The 18,540-nt window shown below is 48.3% G+C and overlaps 1 protein-coding gene across 1 annotated transcript in view; it reads right to left on the reverse strand.

Annotated features, from left to right (window-relative positions):
- The window catches only part of ASTN2 (astrotactin 2), a 352,354-nt gene that overhangs the window by 242,770 nt on the left and 91,044 nt on the right, over positions 1–18,540 (reverse strand). The window contains 1 exon segment of the mRNA XM_036393845.2: positions 8,276–8,425. Within this exon segment, the coding sequence (XP_036249738.2) occupies positions 8,276–8,425 (150 nt within the window).

Below are 18,540 nucleotides of genomic sequence, written 5' to 3' on the forward strand. Positions count from 1 at the left end.
ACGAGGATCTGACTCCATGTTTCAGAAGGCTGACTTATTATTTTATGATATATATTATATTAAAACTATACTGAAAGAATAGAAGAAAGGATTTCATCAGAAGGCTGGCTAAGAATAGAAAAAGAAAGAATGAATAACAAAGGCTTGTGGCTCAGACAGAGTCCGAGCCAGCTGGGCTGTGATTGGCCATTAATTAGAAACAACCCCATGAGCCCAATCCCAGATGCACCTGTTGCATTCCACAGCAGCAGATAACCATTGGTTACATTTTGTTCCTGAGGCCTCTCAGCTTCTCAGGAGAAAAGAATCCTAAGGAAAGGATTTTCATAAAAGATGTCTGTGACACAGCACAGCCCTTGCCCCAGCCTGGAAGAGGGACCTGGACGCTGCCTGTGCAGGTAGGACATGGCACATCCCTCTGTCACCTTCCCATGCACCAGAACTGGCCCCTTTTGCACAGGCAGATGGCTGGGGTGGACAGAGGGAGCCCCTTTGGTGCTCTGTGTGCTGTCACACCTATGAAAAATGTGTATTATATGATCGGCTTTTCGCAAATATTAAAATGAATATTATATGTGTTGTGTTAGAAAGTAATGCTGTATTTATTCTCTTAAGTAGAGTGTTAAATATAGTTTTAGGTCATAACATAATGTTAAAATAGAAACTATGCTATATAGGATACTTTTGTTTTGTAAAGAAAGGACTTGCAGCGAGATAGCAGCCACAGGACACCTAAATCTTTCAGAGAAAAAGAATTTATTTCCTTCTTATCAGAAGAAATGAACTTCTTCCCACCTCGAAGGCGCTGTCAGGATTCAGAGGAAGAAGTTGAGGATGACCAGACAGAATCCTGTGTTTGAGTGGAATTTATGCATCATGGATGAGGTGTATGAATATGCAACAGGCTGTTGTTTTAAGGGTTAATCCTCTGTTAATTTGTGTCCTTTTTTGGGCTCTTTCAGGCTCGTGCTGCCCAGAAAAAGCTACCCAGACGCCCATAACTCTTTGTTTCTATTGTCTCATATTGTCCTAATTCAAATTGTCCAAATTATTATTACTCTAAGTGCATTACTATTTTTATAACCACTCTATTGCTATTAAACTTTTAATTTTTTTTAAAAAACAACAAGCGATTGGCGTTTTTCACCCAGCCCTGTGAGGTGAGCAGGCAGCTGGCACAGGCAGCAGCCGCTCTGCCAGCCACCGGCCCAGCCCCCTCCGGCCACTCTGCGTTTGTGTGCCGGCTGCGTGCCCGTGATGGATGGAGCTGACATGTTAAATTACTCAGGCTGGATGTCTTCAGAGAGCTGGTGACAGCGATATTGCATTTTCTGATTACCCAGCGCTGAGCAGGATGTATAAATACAGCAGTTGTGAGACCCCAGCCTGCAGAGGAAACGTCTCCTCTGACCCAACACGCAGTGCCAGGGGTCAGCCTGGCAACACCAGCCTGGGGCACACACCAAGGATGTGCCTTCACACCTCTGGGCCATCAAGGATGCTGGAGCACATCTTGGTGGTGGCTTTGAGGATCTCAGAATGCAATCTGGAGGACACAGGGACACTAATCCTCAAGTAATCCTGCCATGAACCTGATTTCATGTTTAACTGGCCCCAAAATCTGACCAAATTAGCCCAGTGAGACATTTACAACTGGGGCAATGCCTCCTTTTCCAGGTCCATTACCAGCCTTGGTCACAGGCTGCTCACCAGGGCACAGGGCTGAGAATAATCATGATGGGGCCAAGGATGCTCATGGCAGAGAGCACCCATGAACAATTACTGATAAACAAGGACAGCATCCAGGTAAAGCCAAGCAGTCCTGCCTGGTCAGCATTCCCTTTCCTTCAAAAACAGGGAGAAAAACACCCAGGAGCAGAAAACTAAAAGACCCTAATCACTGCAATCAGTCACAAACTGGAATAAGATGCTTTACAGGCAGAGGACAGGGAAATGGCAATTTTGAAGGGCTGGGTACCAGTAATGCACTGGCAACTCTCTGCAGCAGCTCTCACAGGGAGATACACCCTCTTTACACCCAGTTTACTCCTGCTTTTGAGACTGGAAAAAAAACAAAGCTCGCCTTCCTCACCCAACCCATCTCCTGCCCATCTCGTTCAGCAGCCAGTGGGGCAGGGGAGCTCAAGGAAGATGCTCTTGTTTCTAATCCTGTTTGCAGATTTACAAGCTCGTTAATCCCTTCAAATAGATCTCAGCTCAGGCAGGAGCCGGGGCAGGGTGCTTGTTCTGAGTGCAGCATTAATTTAGTGGGGAGCAAGGAGGGGTGCCAAGGCAAACACCTCGTTATGGTGTAATTAAAGACAGTCCCGTTAATGCAGAGTGGGGATAGGGAAATAAAATTCAGGAACCAGAGTCATCCCCAACGACTTTTTGTTAGCTGAAGCCATGTGAATATTTTCAAAAGTGAGATGTTTGTCTTTAAAGAGGACATAAAGAACAAACATGGCATTTTTAATCCTTTCCCTGAAGCCGGGAGGTCGTAGAACATCTCAGGGAAAGAGCTATAGACGTAAAAGGAATCAAAACTGAGGTAAAATAAAGAAATAAGTAACAGTAGCTGTTTGGATAACTCCTATCTGAAGCCAAGCTGACCTCAGCTGCTTAATCCTGCAAAGTTGGATGTTCTAATAGAAGTGGAAGCTTAGTTTTGTCCCCAGCAGTGCCACCTTGGGTGACATCTTTGTGATCCCTCTACTCTGCAGCCACTATCAATGGAAAAACGATTCTCTGCTTCATTTTCCTCCAGAAAAAGGGCAAATCCCTGTACATAGCACAGAATTAAAGACCCACAACTCCCCTCATTGACCACGTTGGGTTCACCCCATTCTGTGCTCACTCACCCCATGCAGTGTTGCCTTCTGGGGGTTCAACAAGGCCCTCTGTTCCCAGGCTTCCCAGGAAAATCTGGGTGAGGAATGCCCTCCCCAGCACAGCACGAAGAGCTGGCAGGGCAATGCAATTAGCTAAGTGGAAATTTTCAGTTCAATTAATTTAACTCTGAAAAGAGCACCAGAAAACTGACCAAAAAAAAAAAAAAAAAGCAGCTAAATGTGGTCAGAGTGGTCAGAGAAAGGTAAATTAGATGCAGATTTAAAGAGAAAAAAAATGAATACACAAACATTTTCTTTTGAAACTTAGTCAACCCCAAAACCATAAAAGTATAAAGAAAAAAAAGCCCTTTAAAACAAAGCATCCTGTGGCAGGGGTATGGTCACACACACTGGCTTCACATACAGCTGAGAAAACTCTTCCTCCTCCCCAGTCTTCCCTCTTCCTTCTGTCTCCACCCAGAACACTCCACCAGTGCAGGAGGTGCAGCAGCCAGGTGACAGAGCCATGGGCTTCCACTGGGAAAATCTGGGATCATGCTGATCCCAGACAGCAGCCCTTGCACAGCCTGAAGGGTTTTATTTTCACCAAGGAGCAACTCAAAGAGCTGGACATGATATTGTGACTCAGGTGAGGTGAAAGCTCCCAGGTGCACTCCAGCAAAACCTCACCAGCAAAATGTGACACTCCACAGGCACCACAGGGCAGTCAGACAGGGCAAGGTGAAAGCAGAGGTGTCCTGGCAAAAGCAGGGACCACGGATGAGCCCAGCTGAGCCTCAGCTCTCCTCCCTCAGGGAGCTTTGGCTAACTTAGGACACAGCCAAGACCTCCACAGCGCAAGAACTGCATCCCTGGTAGGCAGCACATCCCGATGAACAGCACATGGTGTCTCGGGAGAAGGACCATTATGGGTTATTTCTTCCCAAATCCAGAGTGTTTTTAAAGCCCTGCCCCAGGAGAGGGCACCAGACCCCCTCTCTGAGCACAGCAGCCACCCCCAAGGGCACCTCCCAGCCCGGGGCTGGGCACACAGCACGGGCCAAGGCTGGGATGCTCCGGGGCTGCATTTCAGGATCAGTAAACGCTCTGGAATGCAGCATCCCTCCCTCCCTCCAGGTCTGCCAGCCCCCAGCTGAGATCTCTTCCTTCCAGCCCTCCCCTCCCACCCTCGGCTCTCTCCATCCTCGCTCTCCCTCAATTATTTATAAGCTCTGAATGTGCTTCACTCCATAGAAGTGTTTAGGGAGAAAGGTTGTATGAAAGAGTCATTAGACAAAATAAAGTTATATGGCATTGTAAATAGAGAGGGTGATGTGGTTTGGTGTTTTGTTTTTGTTTTTTTTTTAAGTCAATCTACTTGGGGAAACAGCACCTTTCCCAGAGCTGCTGGAAACACTCAGGGCTAAATCAGATTTAATGAGGAGCAATGGGCAGCAGCTTATGCACACTCAGAGCAGGGAAGGAAAACAAGGCAAAGTTTATCCCAGATTTGTTTCCCTCGAGCTGGGGATCAGGTTTGGATGGTTTATCCCATCCTTCTGAAGGAGCAGCACTCGGAAACCCTTTCAGGGCCTTTCCATAGAGGAGGAAATCCTTCTGCTGCGTGCAGTTCCTGCAGGGAGCATGCTCCAGCTGTAGGGCTTTGATGAGGTTAAACATTAATTAAATCAAACCACAAGAAAATAATTACACACATGCATCCATCAGGCTGACTTGTCACTACTCAGAAAGAAAGTTGGATGCAAACTCCATCAGTGGAACTGTCACGAGGCTGTTAGGAGGAAATGAATGGATCCCAAATGGACAATTTCATTTAAGGGGAGGAAAAAACAACTCTCATGGATTGCAATGGATTAATGAGGCAAAGGGTTTATGCTTGCAACTGGATGGGAAATGTAAACATCCCGAGTTTTGTGGTATCATCCTTTGCCCTGAGGGGTTGTTTGCACTCCAGCCTGCCAGAGGCACAGGTAACCACAGGCTGTAAAAACAAAACCTCCAGCACAGAAGAAGCCAGAGAATGGGCAGGGAATGGCATGGATCAGCTCAGCAGCAGCACCCAGCCACCACCTCTACAAGGAAAAACAAATATAAATTAAGAGGAAAAAAGGATGGATGGGATGGGGGTGTGCAGAGTGAGATCTCCACTGGAGACACTGGCACTACCTGGCTTTTTGGGGATTTCTGAGGACTGAGAGCTTAAAATCTCTTTCTTAGGATGTGCTGGTGAGGGACCCCTGTGGCTGGGAACTCTGGGAGTCAGAGTCCCCTCCTGAAGCCCGTGGGGCACATTCTGCCTCAGGCTCCTCATCCCTCACAGACTCTGGGTACAAAACAATCTCATTTTCTCATGCTGAGGAAATCAGTGGGGAGAGATGGAGAGAAACCAAGGGTCCTCTTGCCCTGATAACCACTGACTTTCCCATGGTCACCAATAGGCAGAGGAACCCTGGAGAGGTGGGAAATGGGGTGGGGATGTCTCCAGAGGCTGGGGACAAGCCAGGCTGGCTCAGGGCCACACTCTGCTCCCACTCAGCCAGAGGCTCTGCCTGCAGCTGGGCACTGTGCCTCCTCCTAAACTCAGCTGCAAGGATTAACTGACTTGTTCCATTAGTGACCGAAAAGCCTCTTACCTCCAGTTCAAAAATGAAATAAAAATACACACAAAAGAAAAAAAAAAAAAAAAAAAAAAAAAAAAAGAAGAAGAATAAAAAGGAGGCTGGAGCAGGGAATCAGGGAAACTTTCCCTGACAGTCTCCATGGACCCTAGAGCACCTGCACCCACACTAAAATCCAGAGATGTGTATTTGAATAACTACCAGAAAACAAACCAAATAATTTAAAGCAGTTAAAGAGTCAGAACATTTTCTTCACACCAAGTAAATAATTTATGGGCAGAGCTATAATAAAAAAAAAAGCCCTCTCCAGGCCTGTATCGCAGGAAAACATATCAGGAATAAAAGATCACATTTCAGACTCATAAATAAATGAAAAACAAAGGGTTTTTTGGGGGGTTTTCTGGTGTTTTTTTTTTTAAGAATAAGAATAAGAATAAACAGAAAGGAAAGTATTTCCTTCCCAGCTCCCAGAGCTGACACAAAGACCCTCAGTGCACTGGGCAGATCATGGCCAAGGGACCTTCATCCCCATCACCCCTGAAGGGATCTGATATCTCCTCCTCCTCCAGAGATGGAGACCTGGATCCAAACCCTTGGCACAGCCTTTTGTGTGGTACAGCCTTTAGACCCATGAATGCTGTGCTCCCACTGTCTTTGCAGCTCCTAAAGCCCCCAAGCACTGGGAAAGCAGAAAGAAGAGATGTCCCAATAATGGGAGTGACAGCCAAAATGAATTTCACCCTTTCAAGAAACTAAAACCTGACAAGAAACTGTTTCATTGTGTTTCAGCTGGGGCAGCTGACAGGGACTCTGAGCTTGCAGCAGGATCCCCTGGAGGGGATATGATGCGACACAACTCACAGGCACCTCCACCAGCCCACCCAGAGGATCCGTGTGGGGTTTCTCCCTATCTCACCCCATCACAGAGGAGCTCTGGTGTGCCCTCTTTCAGCAGTGAGGATGAGGAGGCTCCCACCTTCCTCCCCAGCCAAGCGCCTCTGGCCATGGCTGATGCCTTGGAGTGGCTGCCTAGAACCGAGGCTAGACAAGATTAAGAGAATTAAAGTAGGTTTTTGTGGTAATTTCATATCCTCTGAACAGAGAGAGGCATAGTTCTCCCAGGATTTTAGAAGCTGTGGGGAACTTAGAAGAATTCAAACGATTATTATCTCTCTTTCTGTAACCATTGTTTATAGATATAATTCTCCAGAGTGTGTTATTCATGGTTCACCAATAGTGTGACAGAAGATTCCTAAAGGCCAAACAGGTCTTAGGTCCACCATTGCTTCTATAAGAAATGTAGATTTCTAATAATAAAGTGTCTTTCCATGCCTTCTGATGATGGAGTATACATCACCTTTGGCTGTCCCCGATACCCCTTTGGTGATAGGTATTTATGAAAGGCCTTCAACAGGGACACCTTGGGCAGTCAGAAGCCTCCCAGAGGCTGCACCCAAGATGGACAATGGTCACAAGTTTTTCAGACAGATACAAGTTTAGTCTATTTGCATACCAGGCATTAATCTTCCAGTTACAGCTTCAGTTAATGAAATCATACGCCCTCAATATACCCCCAATTCACTTTTGTTTATACTTTTTGTGGCCTGAGCTGTAGGGTGTCCTTGGATCTCAGGCTTAGAAGGATTGCTTTAGCTGACCAAAACATGAAGACAGTTGCCAACACTTCATGTGGAGCGTGGGAGATGGTGCCAGGAGTGGTGGGGCTGGGATGCCTTGGGAGAGCTCCCCAGTTTAGGTTACAGTGAGAAGTTGGAGCATTCTCCCAGGGTTCCCTGCCCCTCAATATAAATGACATTCTATTGTCATTGTTCCCTCCCCGCTTCCAGAATGTTCTATATTCCCGGATTCCCCACTGGTCTTCCCCAGAACACCACACCCTCCCTGCTCCCTCATTGGCCAAAGCTCTATCACCCCACTGTGACCCCTCCTCCCGTCCCTAGCCCCATTGGTGTGTTCGTGTCCTGACCACTCCTACCCTGCCCCAGTTATAAACCCTGGACCCTCTCTTGTTCTTGGCTCTTCATCCCTGCATCCTTTCAATTGTGGTTGTCCTCCTGCCCTGTCCTGGACTCTTGTTTCATCCCTAAATAAATCCTGTTGGATTTTCTATACGAAGAGTCCTCTCGGTTCACTGGTGAGGCATTGAATACAACATCCAGGCTTGGGTGTCTGGTGGGCTGAGGGAACTGTTCAGGGCAGAGACCCTCTCAAGAAGGTGGGCACCCCGACAGTATCTGCCCACGGTGTGGTATTGCACTAAATAGTTATTTAGTTGTTTGCACTGGGTGTTTTGGCAATTTGCACTGTTCACATGATTTGTGTATCACATAGTTTGTTCTTCCCCCTTTCCTATCACATGGTTTCTCTCTCACCCACCCCTATCCCCAATACCCCCCTGCTGGTCTATTCCCCGGTCAGTCTCTCCCCTTGCCCCTCTCTACTGGTATCCCATTGGCCGTGGTCCTCCTCTGCCCCCCATTTCCCCGGGCACAAAAGTCTCCTGAAATCGAACCATGCCCTCTTTTCCACGTGGGAAGTCACCGGAGGTGTCCCTGAGCAAGTCAATAAACAGAGGATGCCCATCCCTATATGGAAAAGAGCGCTTCTCCATCTTTTGCTTTGGTCTGTGTAACACTGTGCGGGCCAAGAGTGGACCCAAACAGCCCACCCAGACATGGTCTTACCCTGGGGGTCTCCCGCAGTGGAGTTGAGAGTTACACACTAATGCAGTACAGGATTTGTCAAACATTAAAGACAAAGTCCCGGGGCGCTGTGGCCACGTACCTCGGGGCCGGCTGCGGCGTTTCCGTCTGCCCACGGAGGTGCTGCGCAGCGCGGGCTGCAGCTGCCCGATCTCGATGGGCGTGTTGGTGCGGAAGCTCTCCTTGAACTTCTGCATCAGCGACTCCACCGTCTCCTGCGTCACCTCGGGAGCTGCAACACCAGCAAAGGGGCTGTGGTTACAAAACAGCTGGGCCACCGTGTCCCCTCTGCCCATGAATCTTTTCCTTGTGTGAGCTGGAGCTGGGTCCTGTGGTATTTTCAGGGTCTCCCATGGCAGGAAGGAAATGATGAATCTGACTCCATGTTCTTAGAAGGCTAATTTATATTGTATTATGTTATTTCATATTATATTATATTTAATATATTATTTAATATTTATTTTATTATATTACATTATATTATACTATATTATGCTATATTACATTATTCTATATTATATTATATTACATTATGCTATATTATACTATATTGCATGATGCTATTTATATTGTGCTCTACTAAACTATACTAAAGAATACAGAAAGGATACAGACAGAAGGCTAAAAGATAATGATGAAAAGCTTGTGATTCCTTCCAGAGTCCTGACACAGCTGGACTATGATTGGTCATTTAGTCAAAACAATTCACATAAAACCAATGAAACAATGACCAGTTGGTAAACAATGTCTAGTGCTGCCATGCTGGGAGACAGAGGGAGAGCATCCACCCAGCCAAACCAGGCAACAGAGAAACAAGGTTCAAACTCCCTGCCTGATTCAAGTGCCAGCAGTGGGAACCATTTCAGAAAAGCTCCAGAAAGAGAGAGAGCTAAGGGACCAGCTGTGTAATGTCTTTGAATTTTCCAGTACCAGGCTCCCCCAGGAACCACAGATCAAAGACAGAGCTCCCCAAAGCCCCTGACGTTTACAGCAGGCACAGCTGAATCCTGTAGTGTCAGATGCCCCAGCAGGCAGCATCATGTGAGGAAAAAATATATCCAGAGCAGAGAAATGGTCTCCAAAGAGCATCCAGTCCCATCCCCACAGCACACATCCCCCTGAGGTGCCAGGGAAGGATGCTGGGGCGGCTCAGCCTCCTGCTGCCGTGTTCACAGGGGGAAGTCTGACCCTGCAGCTCCCTTGCCCAGCAGAATGTGTGGTAGGGCCTCCCCTGAACAGATGGAGAGTTATCCAGACCTTGGGGCTGTGTGATACAGGACTTGTGGAGGTGGGGCAGGGAGCTCTGGAGTGGCTTGCAGAGCCGAGGCTTATTCACTAAAAGGAGGCCAGGAGGAGGAGGAGGAGGGGACCGTGCCTTCAGCAAGGTCTCAGCAGTCTCATGGCCCCTGCTGGGCTGATGGGACCGTGGTGACTGTACCCATCTGGCCACCACACTGGCACAGCCATCCTGGGGCAGCTGCTCCCACACCTGTCAGTGGAGCAAACACCAAGAAAGGGGGAGTGGGGAGGGAGGGGGGTCCCTCAGCCCCTGGTTGTTTGGGATGATGCTGCAAATAGTGCAGGAATTGGGAGCAAAGGGCTGGTGCAGCTCACTGCTCTGCACAGGTGTGCCAGCACATCATTGCATTGGCTTCTCTGAGCCCCTGAGCTCAGGGGTTTGGAGAAAGGAAATGGGAAAGGGAAACAGGAGGGAGGAGAGAAAAGTAAAGCAGGGGAAGAAAAGGGAAAAAAAAAAAAAAAGAAGAGGGAAGGGAAAGGAAAAAAAAGAAAAAAGGAATGAAGGAGAAATGAGAAAAGACTCTTGTTGACATGATATCAGCAGGAAGAGTTTGGCATGGGTGGGCAGCATAGAAAAAACCCTCAGTGACAAATGAAAGACAGCAGAGCTTCAACTGTGTGAGCATGAGGGGTGAAGGATGAAGGGAGAGCCCTTCATGCACTGCCAGCACTGCCAAAAGGGAGAAAGAAGAGACCACTGCACCATAATGGAATGAGACAGCACTTGCTGGGGCTGTTCATCACATCCATGAGAGAGACTGCAAACCAAACTGCCCTCTGGGCCTCCCCATGGCAGCCCTTGGAGGTTCCAACTGGTCAGAAAAGGATGGGAAGAAGCACTACTGTGGGGTAAACAGTGGCCCTAATAATTTGCTTTAATTACAAGCCAGCCCTGCATTGGTCAGGCAGTTGGATTAGCTGATCCTTGTAGGTCACTTCCAACTGAACTGCTCTATCCTACACAACCCTGCAAGCCCCCCTGGCCTGCCTGTGCCAAACTCAGGCTCAGCCAGCAGCTCCTGGCACCTCCACAGCTCCCACATGCTGCTCCCCAGCACGACACAGCCACGTCAGCCGTGCCCAGGCGCCAGCTCCTCCCAGCGCTGGCCGAACACGACACATTCCAGAGGAGACAGGGCTGTCCTCCCCTCCAGCACAGCTTGCCAAACGCCTTCTCTCCCCTCCCCAGCTCCCAGGATAAATCCACCCGGGGCTGCTGAGCTCACATCTCCGTCACTGTGCTGAGAGATTCTCCACCCAGCCTGGCAGAGGTGGTGGGATCCGCCCCGAGGCTTGGCACGAGGCTGTGATCTCCATCTCCCCCCAGGAGCAGGGGAATCACGAGGCTCTCCAGCCCCCACAAAATCAGCTTCTCTCTCTGGCAGCACTTTAAGGACGCAGCTGAAGGTCACCCTACCTTTGCAAAGCACAGCACACATTCCTGACGAACACCTCCCTCCTGTCCACCCCCATATTCTATTTGAAAAGAGATTTGCTCTCCTTATGGCTCCCCTATTTGTTTGCACGTCTCCCAAAAAACAATTCCTACCCAGAGCCATTCTCTCCTCCTTCCTTTCTGCTGGCACAAATTGCAGTGGGAAAATATGTTGTTTGGCTTTAAAATTACAATGACAACAACAACAAAAAAAGTAGTCATCAGCTGAACAATATGAGCAATGTTTGGGTAAAAAATATGTTGCAATGGAGATGGGAAGCAGCAGCATCATTCCAGCAGGAGAGCTGCACCCTCCCAGACACACTGGAGGGGTATGGGGGGCTGCTCTGGGGACATGCCACAAGCAGGATCTCACCATCCCTGGGGGCATTCCGCATCTCAGAGTCCCAGGCTTGGATCAGTACAACCACTCACAAACCCTGTTTGAGATATGAACTATTTGTGAGCCCCCACCAGTCACACTTGGGTGTTGTCTCCACTATTCCAAGACACTCTCAAGGCACTACAAAACCCCTCTGACTATGCAACCTGTTCCCAGCCAGCAAAGCCAGGCAGTGATGGAAACACACCTTAGGTCTCAGAAAAAAGCTCTCAGACTGGCTGAGGTGTTTTAGTCTTCAGATGTGGCCTTGAGAACCCCAGTGGAGCAGCTTCTCCCCAAACCAGGCTCAAACCTCGTGGTGCCATTGGGTGGTGGAGAGCTGGGCAGTCCTAGAGCTTGGGTTTTGCATCTGATTAAAACAGAACAATGAGGTTTATGGTCTGCAAAGGTGACAGCTTCCCTGAGCCTCAAAGTCTTTGGTGTCTGGCTTAAAGGTTCTTTTCCTGGAGCCACAACCACCCGTGCTCTCCTCACATAACACCTGCATGTCCACAGCAGCTTCTATCAAAGCTTACCACACTAGGTATGGACTAAAATGCATTTCTATAAAATACAGGTTTTTAAGCATCTGGTTTTCCCATTTCTCTCTTTGATTTCTGGCTGTCAGAAGGGAAGTTATTGATCCCTCAATATTAACAGTGGCCACAATGCTCCCAGAGTTTCACAGAGATGAATAACTCCAGAGCATCTCAAGAGCTGCTCGACTGAGCATTTTGCAACAAGACAAACTCAATCAAGGATTAAATGGAAAAAGTTTGGGCACAATTAGAAGTCATGGTCGGTGGGGTTTTTACCTCCTGACCTGCATGGTAAAGTGGAGGATGCAGCCCCCTCACCTCAGACACTGGCTCTTCTCAAAGACTCTCCTGCCCTTTCACTGACCACTTCCAGTATTTATCAAATAATCTGCTTTTTCTAGGCACAGGGCAGGGGACTCTCCTGAGAACCACTGACATGGGCTCTAAAGGTCTAATAAATCACCACGTCCCTAACACACCATGGGAACACCAGGGAAGTGCCAGTTTAATAACGTTATAATTGTTTCCTCCGAATCAACTCCCTGATATTCAGCAAGCTCATTTTGATGTTTCTCGATCAATATTTTAGAAATTTCTGTTCCACAAAGCATTTCAAGAAATTGACTTTCTGATCCTATTTTGGAACAAGCATAAATTTCACAATACTGGAAGTTTTCCACATGGTGGAAACCCTGATTTCTCACCAGCTCTAAATAATGGGTGTTTGTTGCTTTCCGAAGCATGAAATAACTAACGGTGTTTGTTCTGAGACTGGGATGTGGACTGATTTTCAACAGTGCCACCCTGAAGGTACTGAGCTCCACAAAGCACAGAGCTTTAGTAGCATAAAATTAGGTAATTACACTGATGCTGATGTGATGACAGTGGGAGAGATTTGTACAACAACTTCGCACGTACTCAGAGGAAAACACATCTGGGGAGCCACATCCTGCACAGAGCAAGGGAATATGGCAAAGGCAGGAGGAACACTGGGAACTTCACCTCTCCATGTGTTTCTCCAGTCACCAAACTTCTCTGGAGCAGGACAGCCTGTCCCCTTTGGTCCCCTGATCTCCAGCACTCCCTGTCAAGTGCCACATGCAGCCACTGTGTCCATGAAACCCAGGGAAGCTGCTGGTAGCATTCCACAGCCAACTCAGGACATATAAATCTGTTTTATTTAAATACATATATATAAATATATCTCCATATATATACTTTTATTTAAATGTATATATCCATGTATATATATGGATATATACAAAAACATCAAAAGCAAGGATGAAGGAGGATCTCCAAATAGCTCTTTTATGAAATGGGGCTCTCACACAGCAACAGAAGGAGAGAGGAACCCAGGAGCATTTTGAAAACAGCCTTGTATTCCATGTTGACTTTTTCTTTCTTCTCTCTCTCCTGGCTCTTTTTGTTGAGTTTTAAAATAGAGGCTGTATACATCTTTTTTAGCACAGCTATTAATATATAGCTATTAATACACAGCTATTAATATATTAATAGATTATTATATACATTAATAAATCTGTCGCTATAAAAATAGATCTTTATACGCAAAAGTCTGATTTCAATTGCAAATTGGAGGGGGAGGGAAGCAGAAGTAGAGATAAAGTTTTATTCAAGATGTCTCCTTTGAAGGAAACTGAACAAATGTACTTTCCTCCTTCATATATTCATGAGATGACTGCTTCCCTACCCTGTTCTCCACCACCCTCAGCTCCGGGCTCGGAGCCAGCACAGCCCTTATCTGGTACGAGGCAGGGAAAAAAAAAAGTCCTGATAGGATCAGAAGTTTTCAGTAGTTTAACAAATCTGGGAAAAAGTCTCCATTGGGTTCTAATAAAGCTTTAGGAGCGTGACAGGAAAGGAGATGCCGGGAAAGGCTGGTGTGCAGTGGGACGGAGAACAGCATCCTGCAGTGGGGACAGGGACCCCAGGGCACCCCAAAACCCTTCTGGACATGCACCCACTCTTTGCTTTTCACCTTTATTGCCAAGCTTTGCCATTTCCCCCATCTGCACGGAGCAGGAGAGAACATCTGCAGATCCCATGCTCACTGCAGCTGGGTGGGCAGGAGCTGGCAGGACCCCCATCCCACTGGGAAGGGACGGGCAGAGCTGGAGCCCACGGCAGCACCCACCCGGCACCAAGTGCCCTGACCCTTCCTCATCCTCTCTCCAGTCACGGCGCTCAGTCACTTCCCAGCTAATTGCCTCCACTCATGTGTGCAAACTCGCCGTTTACCGGGAAATGTCACGGAATGTTAATTTCACTCGGAACACGCTTCCATGTTTTTATGATGGGAAATGAATAAGCATTGTATTAATAGCATCATTTCCAACTCCAACCGCAGCCGTGGCCCCGTGGATGGAGGCTGTGAGTTACTCATCACCCTGCACATTCCCTGCCTCTCTAGCTCCCTCCTTTCCCTCTCCCGCCCCGCTCCCCCCACTTCTCCTGTTGGTAATTAAGATAATGCAATGTAATTATCAACATATTAGGAAAGATCAAATGCTGAAGAGCTGCGGTCCAACAGTCCCGCCTCTGCTTACACCTCTGCCTGGAGAGCACATCTCGAAAACTGATGGGTCCCTGCACTTCTGGGGCTGCTCCAGCTGCTCCTTCCCAGGAGCTGTTTCTGGCCAGGAAACCCTCAGCTCTTCATCAGGGCAAAGACTTTCCAGCACACCCCTCCCCTAACATGTACAGGACATTTATTTCTGTATCCCATTTGTCCTGCAAGGAAAAACCTTTGGTGGTGGGGTGCTGCCCCATCTTCCCCCAGCCCAGCACTGAGGATGTCCAGTCCAACCGAGACTCCATTTCCAATTTTTTCAGCCCTAATAAAACCCTTAACTTAGGGGTTTTTATGAGACATCATAACTTTTTTGCTTAGGCAGCCAGCAGAGAGGATGAGGGAAGATGGGCAGACCCTCAGTATCAGCTAATGCTCCTCAAGTTATCAAATAATTGAAAAGTTAAATAAGAACCCTCTGGAGGAAGCTTCCCGATTTGGTGCTAATGGGCACATGGAGCAGTCAGGGCTAATGTTGCATGGAGAGACACTGGCTCAAGAGCACAGCACTGACCTCCAGCTCCCTCCCTCCACCACACAGCTTCTGCAGCTCTGCAGAGCCAGAGGAGACATTCCCCATGGAGCCAGCTGGGGCAGGGACTCACTGAGGGCAGGAAAACGTCCCATCCTCATCTGTCTGAGGAGCCACTGCTGGGGGATGACTCTGGAGGCAGCAGCACTTTGTCAAGTGAGTGTGAGCGAGTGTCAGCAGCCCAAAAGATGGACCTGGGCAGGACAGGGCCCCAGGAACAGCCACAGCTGGACAGTATGGGTGGGAAATGTGGCACAGTGGTCCCTGGCCAGTCTCCACCACTCCCCAGCTCCATGCTCAGCAGCATGGTGCAGAATGCAGAATTAACTTTTCAGTTAGAAAATACATTTCCTCTGCCCAGCGGACAAGGTGACATTTTTCACAGGAGTGACAATGCTGTGCCATGTGCCAGGATGAATGAAGGAGAGGTGCCAACACACAGGAGAAGGACAAACTACCAAAATCTCTCAATGTGGCCAGGAACTTCGGTTCCAAAAGCAGCACCAAAAGGACCAACAACCTGGGAAGGGTGGAGGCAGCAGATAATGAGCTGAGAGCTGGTTTGTTGGCTCAGGAGAAGACCTGGGAACACCCAGAAAGCCCAGGATATCAAAACCAAACCTATTCCAAGCCACACAGGTAAAGAAGTGAGGCTGAGCACTGCCACATTCACAGGACCCAGTGGGAGAGTCGCAGCAAACGCGGTAACTCAGCGGGGCCGTCAGAAAGGATTGATTTGAAGCACCTTGTTAATAAGTTTCCTCTCCCACTGGTCCTTCAGGGAGGTCAGTGCCTAATGATAAATGGGGCTGGAAGGTGCCTGCAGACCCAGTATCAGCACAGGTGCCCAGCCTCAATCCATCTTCCTTAGGAGCCAGCTGACAAAACCGTCTCGGTGCCGTAGCCAGGTGAAACACAACCGGTGGGAAGAGGACACGCAAACAGAGGGAAGAGGTGGTGCTGCAGCTGCCCTCCCTGCTCCCTTCCCCATAAAACCCACAAGTCTGGGATGGAATGATGGGCAAAAATCTCTACATGCCAACTGGTGAAGGCCAATGCCACTAAAAGCCAAGGAGAAAAGGGCTGAGTGCTGTGGTTTAAGACAAACCCATCACTTGCTCAGGTGACAGATCCAGAGCAGCCCCAGCCCTGAGCCCCACATCCCAAGGGCTGAGTCCCAACCAGCATCTGTGTACTTCCAGTAGAAATGGGGAACATTGTGGGATTGTTCTCCTTCATCCCACATCCTCTTCTGATCAGTCTGACTTCAGGAACCAGTGGTAGGTTTTCACTCCATGCTGATCCCATGGAAGCACCATCCCTGGAAGTGTCCAAGGCCAGGTTGGATGGAGCTTGGAGCAGCCTGATCTAGTAGAAGATGTCCCTGCCCATGGCAGGGGGTTGGAACCAGATGATCTTTTAGGTTCCTTTCAACCCAAACCCTTCCAGGATTCTGTGACAGCCCCAGTCAGAGCTGAAGCTCTCCCAGGTCCTCTGCATTGCACACAAGATGCAACCCAGAAGAGAAACTCAGGAGAGGCAAGGACACCTGAGATCCCCAAGGCAAGTAAACAACCATTATATTATTTTTTTAGATTTTCCATCAGAGGAAAAAAAAAAGAGAGGGGAAAAAAAAAGAGTCATCTTGAAGCTAATCTTGGTCAACAACTGTCCCACAGCCCAGCTACACTTTTAAATAATGTAGTGCTTTATCAAACATTCATAGTGATGCACAAAGTGATGAACAATGTGTGCCTGGCATTTATATAAATATAGCTCCTGATGGCTTATTTTCCTTGGACAGCCAACACTTCACAGCTTATCTTCTGTGAGCTTGTGATTTCGCCTGGATGGAAAACACTTTGGACACCTGGGGAATCAGGGCTACTGCACATGAAACTGCCATGACATGCCCCCTGGGCATCTGCAGCCCCACAAAACTCCACAAATCCACAAAATTCCTCATTCAAGAGCTGCTGCTGACTTGAGGAGCCAGAAGTCAACCAGCTGTGGCTGGAAGAGGGGGCAGCCAAGGGTATTTCTTCAACTTGGGATGTTGTGGAGTATCAGGGTGAGACCAATCCAAGCCTTGCAAAGCAGAAGACTTCACAAATCCAGTGTCTCTTCAGATGCTCAGCAAAATGCTGGCATAATAAACCACCCTGCTTCTGTTCCAGTCCCTGTGGCACCATTCAAAGCCACTTTTCCAGCTGCTTCTTCCCTCCTCTGTCTCATCAAATTAACGAGCAGGTTGTAGCAAAGAGAGGGGAGAAAAACATTAAAACTTATCAGGAGCCCACCCCAGCAGCCTCTTCTCCACAGCAACAGTTGCCATGAGCCAGGAAGAGCCCTGGCTGACCCTAGGTGTTTAAACCTTAATTAGTTGTTAAGCATGGGCCACAAAACCCATGAGCCAGGGGGTGCAGGACCAGAGGAAAGCCCCAAACCCCAGGAGGGCCCCTGTCCCTTCTGAGCCATTCTTAGAGGCAGGACAATGCTGGATATGACTCTTGTGGGAGAGATGTCCTGAGGGTGCTCCCACACATCTGTGATGCTGCTTTGATCACTTCCTTGGGGGTGTGAGGGAGGGGGACCCTGTCCTGCAGCCCCACCATCCCTCCCCCCACACTGGGGAGGACAACTCAGATTTAGGGTGGAGGCAATCATTTCAATGGGATGAACAAAACAAACCTAAAACTCCAGCCTGGCACGTCTCCATTGAGATCTCCAAAGACAGTTAATGCATTAATATATTAATTATGGCTGTGTTTATCTCTGCAAAGCACAGCTTTTCCCTGGCAGGTCAGGACATTTCAAATCCACACTGAGGCCTGAGCTGGCATCACCACAGAAGCAAAGACCCAATGGCATGGCTGGTGTAACCTCTCTAACTGGGGCCCTCCTTCCCTTCATTAATACATTCAATTCAGTCCCAATTGAACGTGCTGGGCTTGAAAACAGCTTAAACATCTTTATTAACTAGAGACACTACCTAAGCATGTCTGGAAGTGCCTCCTTGAATTAGGAGCCAGTTCCTGCCCTGTCGAGCCCCCACCTTTTTTTTTTTTTTTCTTTTTTTCATTTCTTTAAAGCTTAAAGTTGCAGCTGTTTTTTTTTTTTCAGACAGGGCTAGAGGACTGTGAAAAACCACTTTTCACTGGCAAGCTATGAGAATATACATTTTCAAAGGTCCCTATAAATTACAGGAGGAGTTGGCTGGGATTAGAGCTGGGAAAAGCTGATCATGTACAAAGAGGGTCACGATCCCATCAGGTCACTGGAGAGAAGAGCCCCAAGACACATCAGATGCTGGCCTGACGCAGTGTCCCATTTTAGCCTCCAGCCCCAGCAAACATTAAGCCATCAGTTTATTTATTAAAGGCTCAGAAAGCCTCTGGTTAATGCTGGGAATCAGGGTGGAACTGCAGCTGACTCCATGAGCCAACAGCAGCAGCAGATGGGGGCTCCCAGCCCCAGCATGGGCACCAGGGATGGCACAACTTGGCACAGCCATGAGCCCAGCCTGGCACCAGTGTGCCCTCAGGGACACCAGGCTGTCACCTCAAGGACATC

This window comes from Molothrus ater, chromosome 20 (assembly GCF_012460135.2).
Source record: "Molothrus ater isolate BHLD 08-10-18 breed brown headed cowbird chromosome 20, BPBGC_Mater_1.1, whole genome shotgun sequence".
Lineage (NCBI taxonomy): Eukaryota > Metazoa > Chordata > Aves > Passeriformes > Icteridae > Molothrus > Molothrus ater.